Here is a 13,913-nt window from a genome sequence, read left to right as displayed (position 1 = left end):
CTATTCTGTGCTCTGCTTTGCTCTGCTGTTCTGTTTTACAGAGTGCTGTGGGTGAGGATGTCTCACTGTGAGGCCTCCAAGCAACGGATGGTCAGCGAGTGATGAATTCTGATGTTACGAAGTCCATGAGCTATGGGTACAGATGTCACCAACAGATGGATTGAGATGTCACCTAATGACTCACTGTGACTTCTCAAGCAATGGATTGTGACCAAGTGTTCCTCAGTGCTTAAATTCAGGAGCTCTCATCCAGACAGTTTGTGCCCAGACTCCAGCTGAGCAGGCTGCAGTACCTGCAGTGTTGAGCAAGGTCTTGGTGCTGGTGTTGTGCCTGAGGAGTTGTTCTGTGCAGCTCTCTGTGCCCAAGCCCAGAGCCACCGGAGGATGATCCCTGGCCCTGCCAGGTCCAGGCAGCCGAGGCACACAGGAGGCACACTCACAGCAGCAGAGGTGAGCTGGGAGGGGACACCTCCATCTGGGGAGCTGGGAGGGTTTCCTTCCTGAGGGACCTGGGCTGTTCTGCCAGCCCTCCTTGCACTGGGACAGTGACCGTGGCCTCTCTTCCTTTTCCACCGTGACACCCGCTGCTGCAGCGCCGGGAGAGAGAGGGAACAGCCTGACATCCCCAGCTCCCCACAGCCCACCCCAGGACATGGAGAGCACGGCCACGGGGCTGGACACCGGCTATCCCATCTGCCTGGACGGCTGGGAGGAGGCCAGCTACACCATGCCCTGCCTCCACCCATTCTGCTATCTCTGTGTCCTGCAGTGAGCTGAGAGGAAGCCTGAGTGCCCTCTCTGCAAGAGGAGGATCCTGTCTGTCCTTCACTCAGTGCTGAGTGACAATGACTTTTAGGAGCAAAGCCTTTTGCTCCTGCAGCACCTTTAATCATTAACACCACCTGCAGCATCTTTAATCATTAGCCACTAGGAAAGGGGAGGTCTTGGCCACCCAGCTGCTCACAGCCCTGCAGCAATAGAACAACAACATGTGGGGATGGTGCCCAGGGCTCCAATGGTCAGTCTCCAGCCTGACACCTGGGCATCCTTTTTCCAGGAGCATCCAGCTCTCCAGTCCCTTTTGCCTTGGGTGAGTCAGGAGATGGGATGGATGTTTGGGAGCCAGAGTTTGTAGGCAGCCCTAGTGGAGGACCAGGTCATATTGCTCCCAGGCCTCCTTGGGAAGAATGAAGGTCTCGTGGTGCAGCTGCAGCCGGTCATCCTCGAAAACCACATGTTGACATTTATGCAGTAGTTTGTTGACATTGCTGTGCAACGGTGCTGTGGGGAGGCCCACTGTCTGCTGGGCCTCGGGGATGGCCATGCTGCTAGGGAGCAGGACAGCTCCACGGCTGCCCCCAGCTCTATTGTCAACCCAAGGAAGGTCTCCCACAACTGGCCCAGACCCTTCTGGAAGTCCTGAAGGAACAAATATGAATAATGTTCCCAGCACCTCAGCAGCTGCCCTTTGTGGGGGTACTGGCAGCCCTTTCTCTGACCCAGTTTTTCTTTCCCTGGGGAGCAAGAAGATCCCCAGGAGGAGTCTGAGGAGGATGTGGCACATCTGTCTGCTCCCAGCCAGGGCAGGGAATGCTCCCCTGTGGAATCACAGCGACCCTCAAAGAGGGAGGCCAGTAGCCCTGAGACCTCTTCTCCAGTCCAGAAGAGGCCAGCATGCTGGCAGCGCTAGAATACCATGAGTACCGCTGAAGCCAGGGCTGGACGAGCAGCTGGGGCACTCGCCAGCCTTCAAGGGCTTCGGGCCATCTAAGTGGAATTACCAAGCAGTAGAGCAACATAAAGGCCTAAAAACTGCAGAAAGTCTCCTTGCTACTGACAGTGCAGGTGGCATTGCTATTCCTACCCTCACTGCTTTCTCTCCAATTTCTGGGGGCTATGTCCAGCATGTCCTGGGTGGTCAAACACTGCAACAGGCTTCCAGAAGAGGCAGTTGCCACCCAATGCCCATCAGTGCCTTAAAAAGCAGCATTTGTACAACATCCTCAAAAACAGACTTCAACTTTTGGTTGGCTTGGAATGGTCAGTGTGACTGGTGTAGGTCCCTTCCAACTGGAGGTACTCCATTCCATTCCATTCCATTCCATTCCATTCCATTCCATTCCATTCCATTCCATTCCATTCCATTCCATTCCATTCCATTCCATTCCATATTTCTTTCTGGTACATGTGATGCTGTATGAAGAGAACTGGAAATACTGTGCGGGCAGAGCAGAGGCTAAGTCAGCTCTGCTATTATATGATATGATGGCTTTGCTATGGTATGATTATGGCTAAGAAGTTGCTGCTTGCAAGAAGGTTTTAATTTTTATGGAAATGGAACCTTCTTAGGGGACTGTAACTTGATAGGGCAGGATGGAATTCATCTCTCTCACAAGGGCACTGGAATATTTGGGAATAGGCTGGCCATCTTGACCAAGAGGGCTTTAAACTGAAGAACTTAGGGATGGGGGGCAGAAGTGGCAAAGAAGAGCCATCCCATTTAACAGGGAAGCAGGGCACGGCACCCCATCTAACACGAAATGAAATGATGATGCTCCTCAGCTGCACACTACGAGGAGATGCAGAAGGCTGACCACCCTGAGGGGGTACCAAATCAGGGAGGATGGATCCTCTTCCATCAATCCAGGGAAACCTGCCTGTTCAAGTAAGCCCCTACCTTGTCTGTACACCAACGCACGCAGCCTCGGGACTAAGCAGGAGGAACTGGAGATGTGGATGCAGATGCGGGGCTACAACCTCACTGTGGTCACTGAGACGTGGTAGGATGGCTCCCATGAGTGGAACACAGCCATGGAGGGCTGTGTATAGTTCAGGAAAGACAGGCCAAACAAGCAAGGAGATGGAGTTGCTTTCACTGTGAGGGAGCAATTAGACTGCATTGAGCACTGGGGTTTCTCACCACGATGAACAAGGCCATCAAAATAGATTTTTACACTGCCTACAGACAGGTGGAGAATTCTGAGTAAGAAAAAAAAAAAAAATTAAAAAAATAAAACCAAATGCTATAGTCCAGAGTTTTTTTCTGTTGTACCTGGTGACAGGAAAAGGGGCAATGGGATGAAGCTGGAACACAAGAGATCCCATTTAAACATAAGAAAACCTTGTATTACAGTTGAAGTGAGGGAGCACTGGCACAGGCTGCCCAGGGAGGGTGTGGAGGCTCCTTCCCTGGGAGGACTTCCAAACCCGCCTGGACGCGTTCCTGTGACCTGATCTAGGTGGATGCGTTTTGGCAGGGGGCTTGGACTAGATGGTCTCGAGAGGTCCCTTCCAACCCCTACAGTTCTACGATTCTATGAGCGTACAGGCCCTCCTGCAAGCCCGTGGTGATGCAAAGTGTCCAGAGTGGCTCTCCCAAAACCACTGGGCTTCTTCCTAATAGCTACTGGGTGAAACCCACCCCAGTGAACTCTTACTGTGTCCCCGTGTCCCTGACAATTCCTCCTCATCTCCGATCTAAACCTCCCCTGCTGCAACTTGATGCAACTTGCCCTGTCATTCCTTACTGGAGAGAAGAGATCGACCCCCACCTGGCTACAACCTCCTTTCGGTTGCTCTCTGTCCCACCGTGAAAGAGCAGCGGCAGAAAAACCAAAGGCAAAAGAAAACCCGGGCAGACCATGTAACACCCCAAGCGATCATTTAATTCCCACTCAGGCCTTTCAGAAGGAAGCAGAATCTAACTACACCACAAAAAGGATCAAAGCAAAAGTGGGAGTGCGCTCAGGCCAAACTGGGAACAGCTCCCACAGGAGATGCGGTGAGGGCCGCGGGGCCCAGCCTACACGTAGCCGAGCAGCCGCGTGGTGCTGGGGAAGGCCTTGCGTAGCCCCAGGCACTTCTCCTGGTCCAGGAAGAGCGAGTTGGCCTTGACAGAGAGGTCGTGCTCCAGCGTGGCCTTGGCATGAACCAGCCTCTGCAGGCTGTCCTCGGCCTCTTGCAGCCGCTGCCGCAGGCTCTGCAGAGTCTCGTCGAGTTCATGCACCTCGCTGACGAGGCTGGAAAACAGCAAGAAGCCCTCGTCAACAGGCCCCCCACGGGCTGGTTCCTGGCACGGCGTTGCTGACGAGCCCCTTGGGCACAGCCTTTTCCCCGTCAGCGTGCTCAGACCGACTCGGACCCCCCACTTTGGGCAGCTGCATGGGAGAGCCAAGGGCAGAGCCCCTCCAGGCCTCGGGCAGGGAGGCCCGGCTCACTCGGCTCTACAGCCGTGACAACACGCAGCCGCAGCTCTGGAGCAGCTCCCGCTCCCCAGATGATGAAGGAGCAGCTGCGGTTTCCCCTTCCCCTTTGGTTTTGCGGGTTTCTTGCTTCCCCTTCCTGCATTTCCCTGGGCAAGCGTCCTCCCGATGCCCGCAGATGCCCACAGAGCAAACCAGGAGAGCTGGGAGAGGCCCACAGTGAACGTGACACACGTGGAGGACGGGAAAAGGCCCGGCATGGGAGATGCTGCGCAGGCTGTGGGGTTACAGCTGCCGTCCTGGCTGCGGAGCTCTCCCAGCACCTGCGGCTGGAAGCTCGTCGCTTCTGGTCCCGTCGGTGCACGGAGGGAGGGCCCACGCAGGAAAAAGCCCCCGTGATCCCTTTTGCCCTGCAGTGCTGCTCCCGAGGGCCAACCCCCAGCGAGTCCCCGAGGGCCGCCGGCCCGGCTCTCCCGCCTTACCGCAGCTGGGCAGGGTCCCGGCACAGCTCCATCTGTGGCCTCCGCGTGCGCTCGTCCAGCCGGCTCTGAGCCACTTTCATCGGGGGCCCTTTGTCCCTGATGGCTTTGCGGAGCACTTCGATGGTCATCTCCGTCCGGAAGATTTCCTTCAGCGTCTGGCGTGAAAGAGAAGCACAGGCAGAAATTTGAAACGTATTCCCCAGTGACCACAGCTTGTTCCTTTTCTCCCGTCTGTCTGCAGAAGAAAGAGCACTTTGTACGGGTCTGCTCAGTTCCCCAGCACTGTGCCAAGCACTGCTCTGAGGCTTTCCCCCAGGGCCAGTGCTCCGAGGCAGGTGCTCAAATGCAGCAGTGCTGCCAGGCTGTGCCAGCTGGATGCACAACCAACAGACAGTGTGCCTGGAGACAAAGTTCCAGTGCCAGCTCACCCTGCACCCAGGCGAAAGTCCCAAATACTCTGAGTTTCAAACAGCAAGTGATAAGACAACCACCTTCTGGTAGTGGCTGCCCCAGCCCTGGGAGTGTCCTAGGCCAGTCTGGATGGGGCTCGCAGCCACCTGGGCTGGTGGATGGTGTCGCTGCCCATGGCAGGGAGTTGGAACGAGGTGACCTTAAAGGTCCTGCACACCCAATGCCCTCTATTGTTCTGTGATGCCTCTTCCCGGGCCAGGTCTGCGTGGAGGGTGGTCGGTGTCCCAGGCAGGTGAGGGCATCACACACACAGGGAGGGGTTGGGCTACCTTGGCCAGGTGGGCCCGAAGCTTGTTCTTGGCATCGGCCGTCTCGGCGATGCGGTTGGTGAGGGCCACGTTCACCCTGTTGAACTGGCACCGCATCTCGGTGGCCGTCACCTCCATCAGGTTCTCGATGGAGTCCCGCAGCTGGGCGGAGGCCACCCGCTCTCTCTGCGACTGGAGGATGTTGTCGTCGCTGAACTTGGCCCACGACTCGGGCACGGAGATGCTGGTGGGGGGAAAGGAGAGGCCCGCAGTCAGCCCGTGCTGGGAAGGCCAGGCCCTGCACAGACACAGCCTTCCCTGGGGGCCTTTCCTGTCGGGGAAGGGGAGCGGCACCGAGCATCCCGGGACGGCCGGGTGCCAGCGCTGCCCGGCGCGCACTCACGTGGCATCCACCCGCTGCACCCCGTGGTAGTAGCTGATGCCGTCGGAGCAGTTCCTCAGCTGGTGGCACTTGCCGTCGATGCGGCGGGCTGCCTGCTTGTTGGCCAGGTCCTTCTCCAGCTCGTGCTGGGCCGCCCGGTTGGTCCTTAAACGCACAGGGACAGCCGTGGTGGCCACGTGTGGGTGGGACGGTCTCCTCCCCGTCCCATGGCCGCGCAGCTCCCTTTCTCCCTTCCTCCCACCACCCCCCCCATCCCTCCCGGGCAGCTCTGTGCTCCCACCAGCATCACTGCCCGCTCCCCAGGGAGATACGGGGCTCCTCCTTACATGAGCTGGGCTTTTGCCTTCTCCAGGAATAGCTGTATCCTCTCCTGGCAGGCCCTGATGCCATCCACTTCCTGGGCAGAGAGAGGCAAAGCACAAGCCATCAGAGGCCACGCTCCAGCGTCACGGCTGACAGCTCTGCTGACCTCAACTGGAAGGCGGGATCTGCGTCCAGACTTACTGTTAAAAGCTCTTTCTCCACCTCGTCATGGACAAGGTCGATGCCCATCCTCTTCTCCCGCTGCAGGAGGCACTCCCGAGCAACCTGTTGGGGAGAGGCCGTTGGTGCCGGCTGCAGGGCTTCCCGCAGGGATGCTGCCCGGCTCAGGACAGGGCAGACAAGAAAGGGGAGGTGGGCACAGAGACGAGGACAAGGGCAAGCAGCGCCCTGGGCAGCCGGTTTAGGCCACGACTAATGGGCGGCAGAGCTCGTTTCATGCAGCGGCAGCGTGAAAGCCCCGGGAGAGAGCACACGTGTCCCTGGTGCAGCGGCAGCAGTGGGCTACAGCTTGCGGCCCACGCACAGGGTGCTCACCTGGAGAGGGGCCTCTGTCTCGGCCAGAGCTCTCTCCAGCCGTGCCTTCGTCTCTCTCAGGGCATCGCTCTCCTTGATGATCTCTGCCAGCTCGTGGCAGAGCTCCGCCTTCCAAAACTCAATGTCGCTGACTCGCTGCCCCAGCTTCTTTGTGTTGTCTGCCTGGCTCTTGCTGGTCTGTTGGTATTTGTCCTGCACCAGGCGGGAGGTATCAGCCGTCAGCAGCTCCGCCTTGTGCCGGGACGTCTCCGCCTCGTGGTAGTTGCTCTGGTTGGAGCGGTACCAGTCGCCGGGGCTGTAGCGGGTGAAAAGCGCCGTTCTGTTTGACACAGAAGGCAGCATCTCGCTGGGGCTCAAGCCCTGGCAGGTGCCAGACAAGGGAGCCAGAGTGGGGTGGGTGGCAGCGGCCTTATAGTAGGCTCTGGGCATCCAGGGGAGGCCGTAGCTCTGCGGCACGGCGTAGCGAGGAGCACGGTTCTTGTAGCTCGAAGCCATGGGGCTGATGGCAGGCAGAAAGTGGGCAGGAGTTGACTTGGGGTGAGCGGATGTGGCGGTTAAGGGAGAGCCAAGCAGGTCCATTCTCTTCCGGGACGTGTCCTGCACAGAGGAGACGGGAGAAGACAACTTCCCTCAGTCAGCTCCTGCACTTGCCTGACAGCAACAGCTGAGAGCACAAACGGCGACGCACACGGCACCCACACGTGGCCTGTGCTAAAGCCCTTGAAAGCAAATCCCTCCCCAAGCGTTTGCCTAAGTCAGGGTTGGACTGTGGGGCTGGGATCCAGCACCAGGTCAGAGGAGCAAACCATGGCTGCTGAGGAGAAGGGCTGACACCGGGCCTTCATCTTCCTTCAATCTGTCAGTCCAGGGCAAGTGCACTTGCCCCTCCTCCACTGCCCATCTCTTTCTTTTGGCTGGCGTATCTGCTGACCTCAGAGGCCTCCAGGGATCATTTTCACTTGAAAAGCTCCATTGCCAGCCCCGAGGGCTGTGAAGACACAGCCGCTCCCAGCTCAGCACCAGCTGTGGGCCAGGGACTCCATCCTCATCCTCTCTGTCTTCACAGCATGAAATGCTGGGCTGAGGACTCTGCAGGGGAGCTGAGCTTTGCAGGACGGGGCCCACAGGTGACCGACCCACCCCCTCCTCCCCCAGAACAGCCATCTCTTGATCTCAAAGGAAGAAAACCGGTCTGTGGCTCACCTGACGCCAAGGGAACATGCTTGGAAGGGAGAGATCCCACAGCCTTGTCGGAGCGTCTTGTAAACAGCAGCCTTGCAGCAACCCTGGGAGGAAAGACCACACAGGAAGACTGAGCTCCTGAGAGCTGCCTATGGCACTCTGGGGGCTCTTTCTCTTTCCAGGTGGAGGTTCTCAGCCCCTTCTGAGCAGAGGGCCACCAAATGTACCCAACACACCCCAGCTGAGGGCAAACGGCCAGGAGGGTCTGCTGAGCTGGGCATGAAGCTCTTGTGTGGGTACAGGTGTCAGCCCCTGGCACAGAAGGTCCCTGCGGCAGTTGCAGGCAGCTGCCGTGTTGCAGGGACGTGTCCTTCCCCAAACCCGTCCCGTCCCTGCTGCTCCCAGCCTGGCTCAGCCCAGGGGGCTGGCGGTGCCTGGGAGCTGCTGCTCACCGTGTGCTGTCGGCTCAGTGGCCCCACGGCCAATGTGGCCCTGTCAGGGACACGGGGACACAGGCCCAGGGAGCGTTGCCAGGGGCGCAGGGGGCTCTGTGACCTCATTCTGCGTGGGCCAGTCCCAGCAGCTGAGAGGGCGGCTGGATGCAGGAATGGGCAACCTGCTCCCGGCCTCTCCTCACCCTCCCCTTCTCAAGGAGATGGAGTTGCTCTCTCTGTGAGGGAGCAAGTAGACTGCATTGAGCACTGGGATTTCTCACCACGATGAACAAGGCCATCAAAATAGATTTTTACACTGCCTACAGACAGGTGGAGAATTCTGAGTAGGTTCCAGTCCAGTGGTTTTGTATAATGAATAAAGATAAGTCCCAGCAACTAATTCAGGATATCTCAAAAATCTCACAAATCAAAGTCCGCAAGAGCATCAGGGGCAGAGAAATTTTTGTGAGTTGGCGATTTATGAAAGTTGCTGGTCCTAGAATGGGAGTTACGTGCCTTGTACCTAGATCTCGCAGAGAAGTTGTGCTTCAGTAAATAATTGCTGGAATTGGGTAATTCCATGCCAACTTGGCTTTCTTTTGAACATCTTTCTTTCAAAATCTCAAGATCTTTCTTAGAACTGCTAGTTTAACTCTGGCTGCCCAGGTGATCAGTACCTGGGTGTCCGCAGACAGCGTGAACAGCCTCTGCAGAATTCAGGATGCGCTGAAACAGCAGGTGAGAAGCTGAATTCACGGCCAGGTGGGACTTCTGCCCATAGGCTCCCAACAACGCTGTTTCCGATTTCCCTGAAAGTCTAAGGAACAATTAATTCTGCAAAGTGCCAACAGTGGTGGCCATTTCCAAATTAACTTACGTGTTCTGGGAGACAGCCCAGCTCAGTCACCAAGACAGGAACCTTTCAAAAATTATGACTCCAGGGTGACAAATTCTATGGGCAGTGGTGGAATAAAACCAAGTGCTATAGTCCAGAGTTTTTTTCTGTTGTACCTGGTGACAGGAAAAGGGGCAATGGGATGAAGCTGGAACACAAGAGATCCCATTTAAACACAAGAAAACCTTGTATTACAGTTGAAGTGAGGGAGCACTGGCACAGGCTGCCCAGGGAGGGTGTGGAGGCTCCTTCCCTGGGAGGACTTCCAAACCCGCCTGGACGCGTTCCTGTGACCTGATCTAGGTGGATGCGTTTTGGCAGGGGGCTTGGACTAGATGGTATCGAGAGGTCCCTTCCAACCCCTACAGTTCTACGATTCTATGAGCGTACAGGCCCTCCTGCAAGCCCATGGTGATGCAAAGTGTCCAGAGTGGCTCTCCCAAAACCACTGGGCTTCTTCCTAATAGCTACTGGGTGAAACCCACCCCAGTGAACTCTTACTGTGTCCCCGTGTCCCTGACAATTCCTCCTCATCTCCGATCTAAACCTCCCCTGCTGCAACTTGATGCAACTTGCCCTGTCATTCCTTACTGGAGAGAAGAGATCGACCCCCACCTGGCTACAACCTCCTTTCGGTTGCTCTCTGTCCCACCGTGAAAGAGCAGCGGCAGAAAAACCAAAGGCAAAAGAAAACCCGGGCAGACCATGTAACACCCCAAGCGATCATTTAATTCCCACTCAGGCCTTTCAGAAGGAAGCAGAATCTAACTACACCACAAAAAGGATCAAAGCAAAAGTGGGAGTGCGCTCAGGCCAAACTGGGAACAGCTCCCACAGGAGATGCGGTGAGGGCCGCGGGGCCCAGCCTACACGTAGCCGAGCAGCCGCGTGGTGCTGGGGAAGGCCTTGCGTAGCCCCAGGCACTTCTCCTGGTCCAGGAAGAGCGAGTTGGCCTTGACAGAGAGGTCGTGCTCCAGCGTGGCCTTGGCATGAACCAGCCTCTGCAGGCTGTCCTCGGCCTCTTGCAGCCGCTGCCGCAGGCTCTGCAGAGTCTCGTCGAGTTCATGCACCTCGCTGACGAGGCTGGAAAACAGCAAGAAGCCCTCGTCAACAGGCCCCCCACGGGCTGGTTCCTGGCACGGCGTTGCTGACGAGCCCCTTGGGCACAGCCTTTTCCCCGTCAGCGTGCTCAGACCGACTCGGACCCCCCACTTTGGGCAGCTGCATGGGAGAGCCAAGGGCAGAGCCCCTCCAGGCCTCGGGCAGGGAGGCCCGGCTCACTCGGCTCTACAGCCGTGACAACACGCAGCCGCAGCTCTGGAGCAGCTCCTGCTCCCCAGATGATGAAGGAGCAGCTGCGGTTTCCCCTTCCCCTTTGGTTTTGCGGGTTTCTTGCTTCCCCTTCCTGCATTTCCCTGGGCAAGCGTCCTCCCGACGCCCGCAGATGCCCACAGAGCAAACCAGGAGAGCTGGGAGAGGCCCACAGTGAACGTGACACACGTGGAGGACGGGAAAAGGCCCGGCATGGGAGATGCTGTGCAGGCTGTGGGGTTACAGCTGCTGTCTTGGCTGCGGAGCTCTCCCAGCACCTGCGGCTGGAAGCTCGTCGCTTCTGGTCCCGTCGGTGCACGGAGGGAGGGCCCACGCAGGAAAAAGCCCCCGTGATCCCTTTTGCCCTGCAGTGCTGCTCCCGAGGGCCAACCCCCAGCGAGTCCCCGAGGGCCGCCGGCCCGGCTCTCCCGCCTTACCGCAGCTGGGCAGGGTCCCGGCACAGCTCCATCTGTGGCCTCCGCGTGCGCTCGTCCAGCCGGCTCTGAGCCACTTTCATCGGGGGCCCTTTGTCCCTGATGGCTTTGCGGAGCACTTCGATGGTCATCTCCGTCCGGAAGATTTCCTTCAGCGTCTGGCGTGAAAGAGAAGCACAGGCAGAAATTTGAAACGTATTCCCCAGTGACCACAGCTTGTTCCTTTTCTCCCGTCTGTCTGCAGAAGAAAGAGCACTTTGTACGGGTCTGCTCAGTTCCCCAGCACTGTGCCAAGCACTGCTCTGAGGCTTTCCCCCAGGGCCAGTGCTCCGAGGCAGGTGCTCAAATGCAGCAGTGCTGCCAGGCTGTGCCAGCTGGATGCACAACCAACAGACAGTGTGCCTGGAGACAAAGTTCCAGTGCCAGCTCACCCTGCACCCAGGCGAAAGTCCCAAATACTCTGAGTTTCAAACAGCAAGTGATAAGACAACCACCTTCTGGTAGTGGCTGCCCCAGCCCTGGGAGTGTCCTAGGCCAGTCTGGATGGGGCTCGCAGCCACCTGGGCTGGTGGATGGTGTCGCTGCCCATGGCAGGGAGTTGGAACGAGGTGACCTTAAAGGTCCTGCACACCCAATGCCCTCTATCATTCTGTGATGCCTCTTCCCGGGCCAGGTCTGCGTGGAGGGTGGTCGGTGTCCCAGGCAGGTGAGGGCATCACACACACAGGGAGGGGTTGGGCTACCTTGGCCAGGTGGGCCCGAAGCTTGTTCTTGGCATCGGCCGTCTCGGCGATGCGGTTGGTGAGGGCCACGTTCACCCTGTTGAACTGGCACCGCATCTCGGTGGCCGTCACCTCCATCAGGTTCTCGATGGAGTCCCGCAGCTGGGCGGAGGCCACCCGCTCTCTCTGCGACTGGAGGAGGATGTCGTCGCTGAACTTGGCCCACGACTCGGGCACGGAGATGCTGGTGGGGGGAAAGGAGAGGCCCGCAGTCAGCCCGTGCTGGGAAGGCCAGGCCCTGCACAGACACAGCCTTCCCTGGGGGCCTTTCCTGTCGGGGAAGGGGAGCGGCACCGAGCATCCCGGGACGGCCGGGTGCCAGCGCTGCCCGGCGCGCACTCACGTGGCATCCACCCGCTGCACCCCGTGGTAGTAGCTGATGCCGTCGGAGCAGTTCCTCAGCTGGTGGCACTTGCCGTCGATGCGGCGGGCTGCCTGCTTGTTGGCCAGGTCCTTCTCCAGCTCGTGCTGGGCCGCCCGGTTGGTCCTTAAACGCACAGGGACAGCCGTGGTGGCCACGTGTGGGTGGGACGGTCTCCTCCCCGTCCCATGGCCGCGCAGCTCCCTTTCTCCCTTCCTCCCACCACCCCCCCCATCCCTCCCGGGCAGCTCTGTGCTCCCACCGGCATCACTGCCCGCTCCCCAGGGAGATACGGGGCTCCTCCTTACATGAGCTGGGCTTTTGCCTTCTCCAGGAATAGCTGTATCCTCTCCTGGCAGGCCCTGATGCCATCCACTTCCTGGGCAGAGAGAGGCAAAGCACAAGCCATCAGAGGCCACGCTCCAGCGTCACGGCTGACAGCTCTGCTGACCTCAACTGGAAGGCGGGATCTGCGTCCAGACTTACTGTTAAAAGCTCTTTCTCCACCTCGTCATGGACAAGGTCGATGCCCATCCTCTTCTCCCGCTGCAGGAGGCACTCCCGAGCAACCTGTTGGGGAGAGGCCGTTGGTGCCGGCTGCAGGGCTTCCCGCAGGGATGCTGCCCGGCTCAGGACAGGGCAGACAAGAAAGGGGAGGTGGGCACAGAGACGAGGACAAGGGCAAGCAGCGCCCTGGGCAGCCGGTTTAGGCCACGACTAATGGGCGGCAGAGCTCGTTTCATGCAGCGGCAGCGTGAAAGCCCCGGGAGAGAGCACACGTGTCCCTGGTGCAGCGGCAGCAGTGGGCTACAGCTTGCGGCCCACGCACAGGGTGCTCACCTGGAGAGGGGCCTCTGTCTCGGCCAGAGCTCTCTCCAGCCGTGCCTTCGTCTCTCTCAGGGCATCGCTCTCCTTGATGATCTCTGCCAGCTCGTGGCAGAGCTCCGCCTTCCAAAACTCAATGTCGCTGACTCGCTGCCCCAGCTTCTTTGTGTTGTCTGCCTGGCTCTTGCTGGTCTGTTGGTATTTGTCCTGCACCAGGCGGGAGGTATCAGCCGTCAGCAGCTCCGCCTTGCGCCGGGACGTCTCCGCCTCGTGGTAGTTGCTCTGGTTGGAGCGGTACCAGTCGCCGGGGCTGTAGCGGGTGAAAAGCGCCGTTCTGTTTGACACAGAAGGCAGCATCTCGCTGGGGCTCAAGCCCTGGCAGGTGCCAGACAAGGGAGCCAGAGTGGGGTGGGTGGCAGCGGCCTTATAGTAGGCTCTGGGCATCCAGGGGAGGCCGTAGCTCTGCGGCACGGCGTAGCGAGGAGCACGGTTCTTGTAGCTCGAAGCCATGGGGCTGATGGCAGGCAGAAAGTGGGCAGGAGTTGACTTGGGGTGAGCGGATGTGGCGGTTAAGGGAGAGCCAAGCAGGTCCATTCTCTTCCGGGACGTGTCCTGCACAGAGGAGACGGGAGAAGACAACTTCCCTCAGTCAGCTCCTGCACTTGCCTGACAGCAACAGCTGAGAGCACAAACGGCGACGCACACGGCACCCACACGTGGCCTGTGCTAAAGCCCTTGAAAGCAAATCCCTCCCCAAGCGTTTGCCTAAGTCAGGGTTGGACTGTGGGGCTGGGATCCAGCACCAGGTCAGAGGAGCAAACCACGGCTGCTGAGGAGAAGGGCTGACACCGGGCCTTCATCTTCCTTCAATCTGTCAGTCCAGGGCAAGTGCACTTGCCCCTCCTCCACTGCCCATCTCTTTCTTTTGGCTGGCGTATCTGCTGACCTCAGAGGCCTCCAGGGATCGTTTTCACTTGAAAAGCTCCATTGCCAGCCCCAAGGGCTGTGAAGACACAGCCGCTCCC

The 13,913-nt window shown here is 58.6% G+C and overlaps 2 protein-coding genes across 2 annotated transcripts; both read right to left on the bottom strand.

The window, feature by feature from the left end:
• Positions 1-3,802: 3,802 nt before the first annotated feature.
• LOC133628857 (tektin-3-like) lies at positions 3,803-7,243 on the bottom strand. The gene is made up of 7 exons (XM_062018673.1): positions 6,665-7,243; positions 6,311-6,394; positions 6,133-6,203; positions 5,807-5,950; positions 5,425-5,647; positions 4,685-4,839; positions 3,803-4,019 (listed from the first exon to the last, which is right to left on the bottom strand). Exons 1-7 carry the CDS (start codon positions 7,241-7,243, stop codon positions 3,803-3,805), a joined length of 1,473 nt encoding a protein of 490 aa, XP_061874657.1.
• Positions 7,244-10,041: 2,798 nt separating this feature from the next.
• Positions 10,042-13,482, bottom strand: LOC133628849 (tektin-3-like). Its single transcript, XM_062018664.1, has 7 exons — positions 12,904-13,482; positions 12,550-12,633; positions 12,372-12,442; positions 12,046-12,189; positions 11,664-11,886; positions 10,924-11,078; positions 10,042-10,258 (listed from the first exon to the last, which is right to left on the bottom strand). The coding sequence occupies exons 1-7, from the start codon at positions 13,480-13,482 to the stop codon at positions 10,042-10,044; spliced, it is 1,473 nt and encodes a 490-aa protein (XP_061874648.1).
• Between the last annotated feature and the right edge of the window lie 431 nt (positions 13,483-13,913).

This window comes from Colius striatus, chromosome Z (genome assembly GCF_028858725.1).
Source record: "Colius striatus isolate bColStr4 chromosome Z, bColStr4.1.hap1, whole genome shotgun sequence".
Taxonomy (NCBI): domain Eukaryota; kingdom Metazoa; phylum Chordata; class Aves; order Coliiformes; family Coliidae; genus Colius; species Colius striatus.
The sequence above is the reverse complement of the archived record's forward strand: the minus strand, read 5'-3'. Positions and strand labels throughout refer to the sequence as shown.

What these genes read in the sequence shown, in the direction of transcription:
- LOC133628849 (XM_062018664.1), bottom strand. Translation starts at nt 13,482, where the DNA reads ATGGACCTGCTTGGCTCTCCCTTAACCGCCACATCCGCTCACCCCAAG. An exon ending in AGACAGAGGCCCCTCTCCAG is followed by an intron (nt 12,634 to 12,903) that starts GTGAGCACCCTG and finishes TCTCCCCAACAG; the next exon opens with GTTGCTCGGGAGTGCCTCCT. An exon ending in AAGGCAAAAGCCCAGCTCAT is followed by an intron (nt 12,190 to 12,371) that starts GTAAGGAGGAGC and finishes TGTGCGTTTAAG; the next exon opens with GACCAACCGGGCGGCCCAGC.
- LOC133628857 (XM_062018673.1), bottom strand. Translation starts at nt 7,243, where the DNA reads ATGGACCTGCTTGGCTCTCCCTTAACCGCCACATCCGCTCACCCCAAG. An exon ending in TGGAGAAAGAGCTTTTAACA is followed by an intron (nt 6,204 to 6,310) that starts GTAAGTCTGGAC and finishes CTCTCTGCCCAG; the next exon opens with GAAGTGGATGGCATCAGGGC. An exon ending in CGGGACCCTGCCCAGCTGCG is followed by an intron (nt 4,020 to 4,684) that starts GTAAGGCGGGAG and finishes GCTGTTTTCCAG; the next exon opens with CCTCGTCAGCGAGGTGCATG.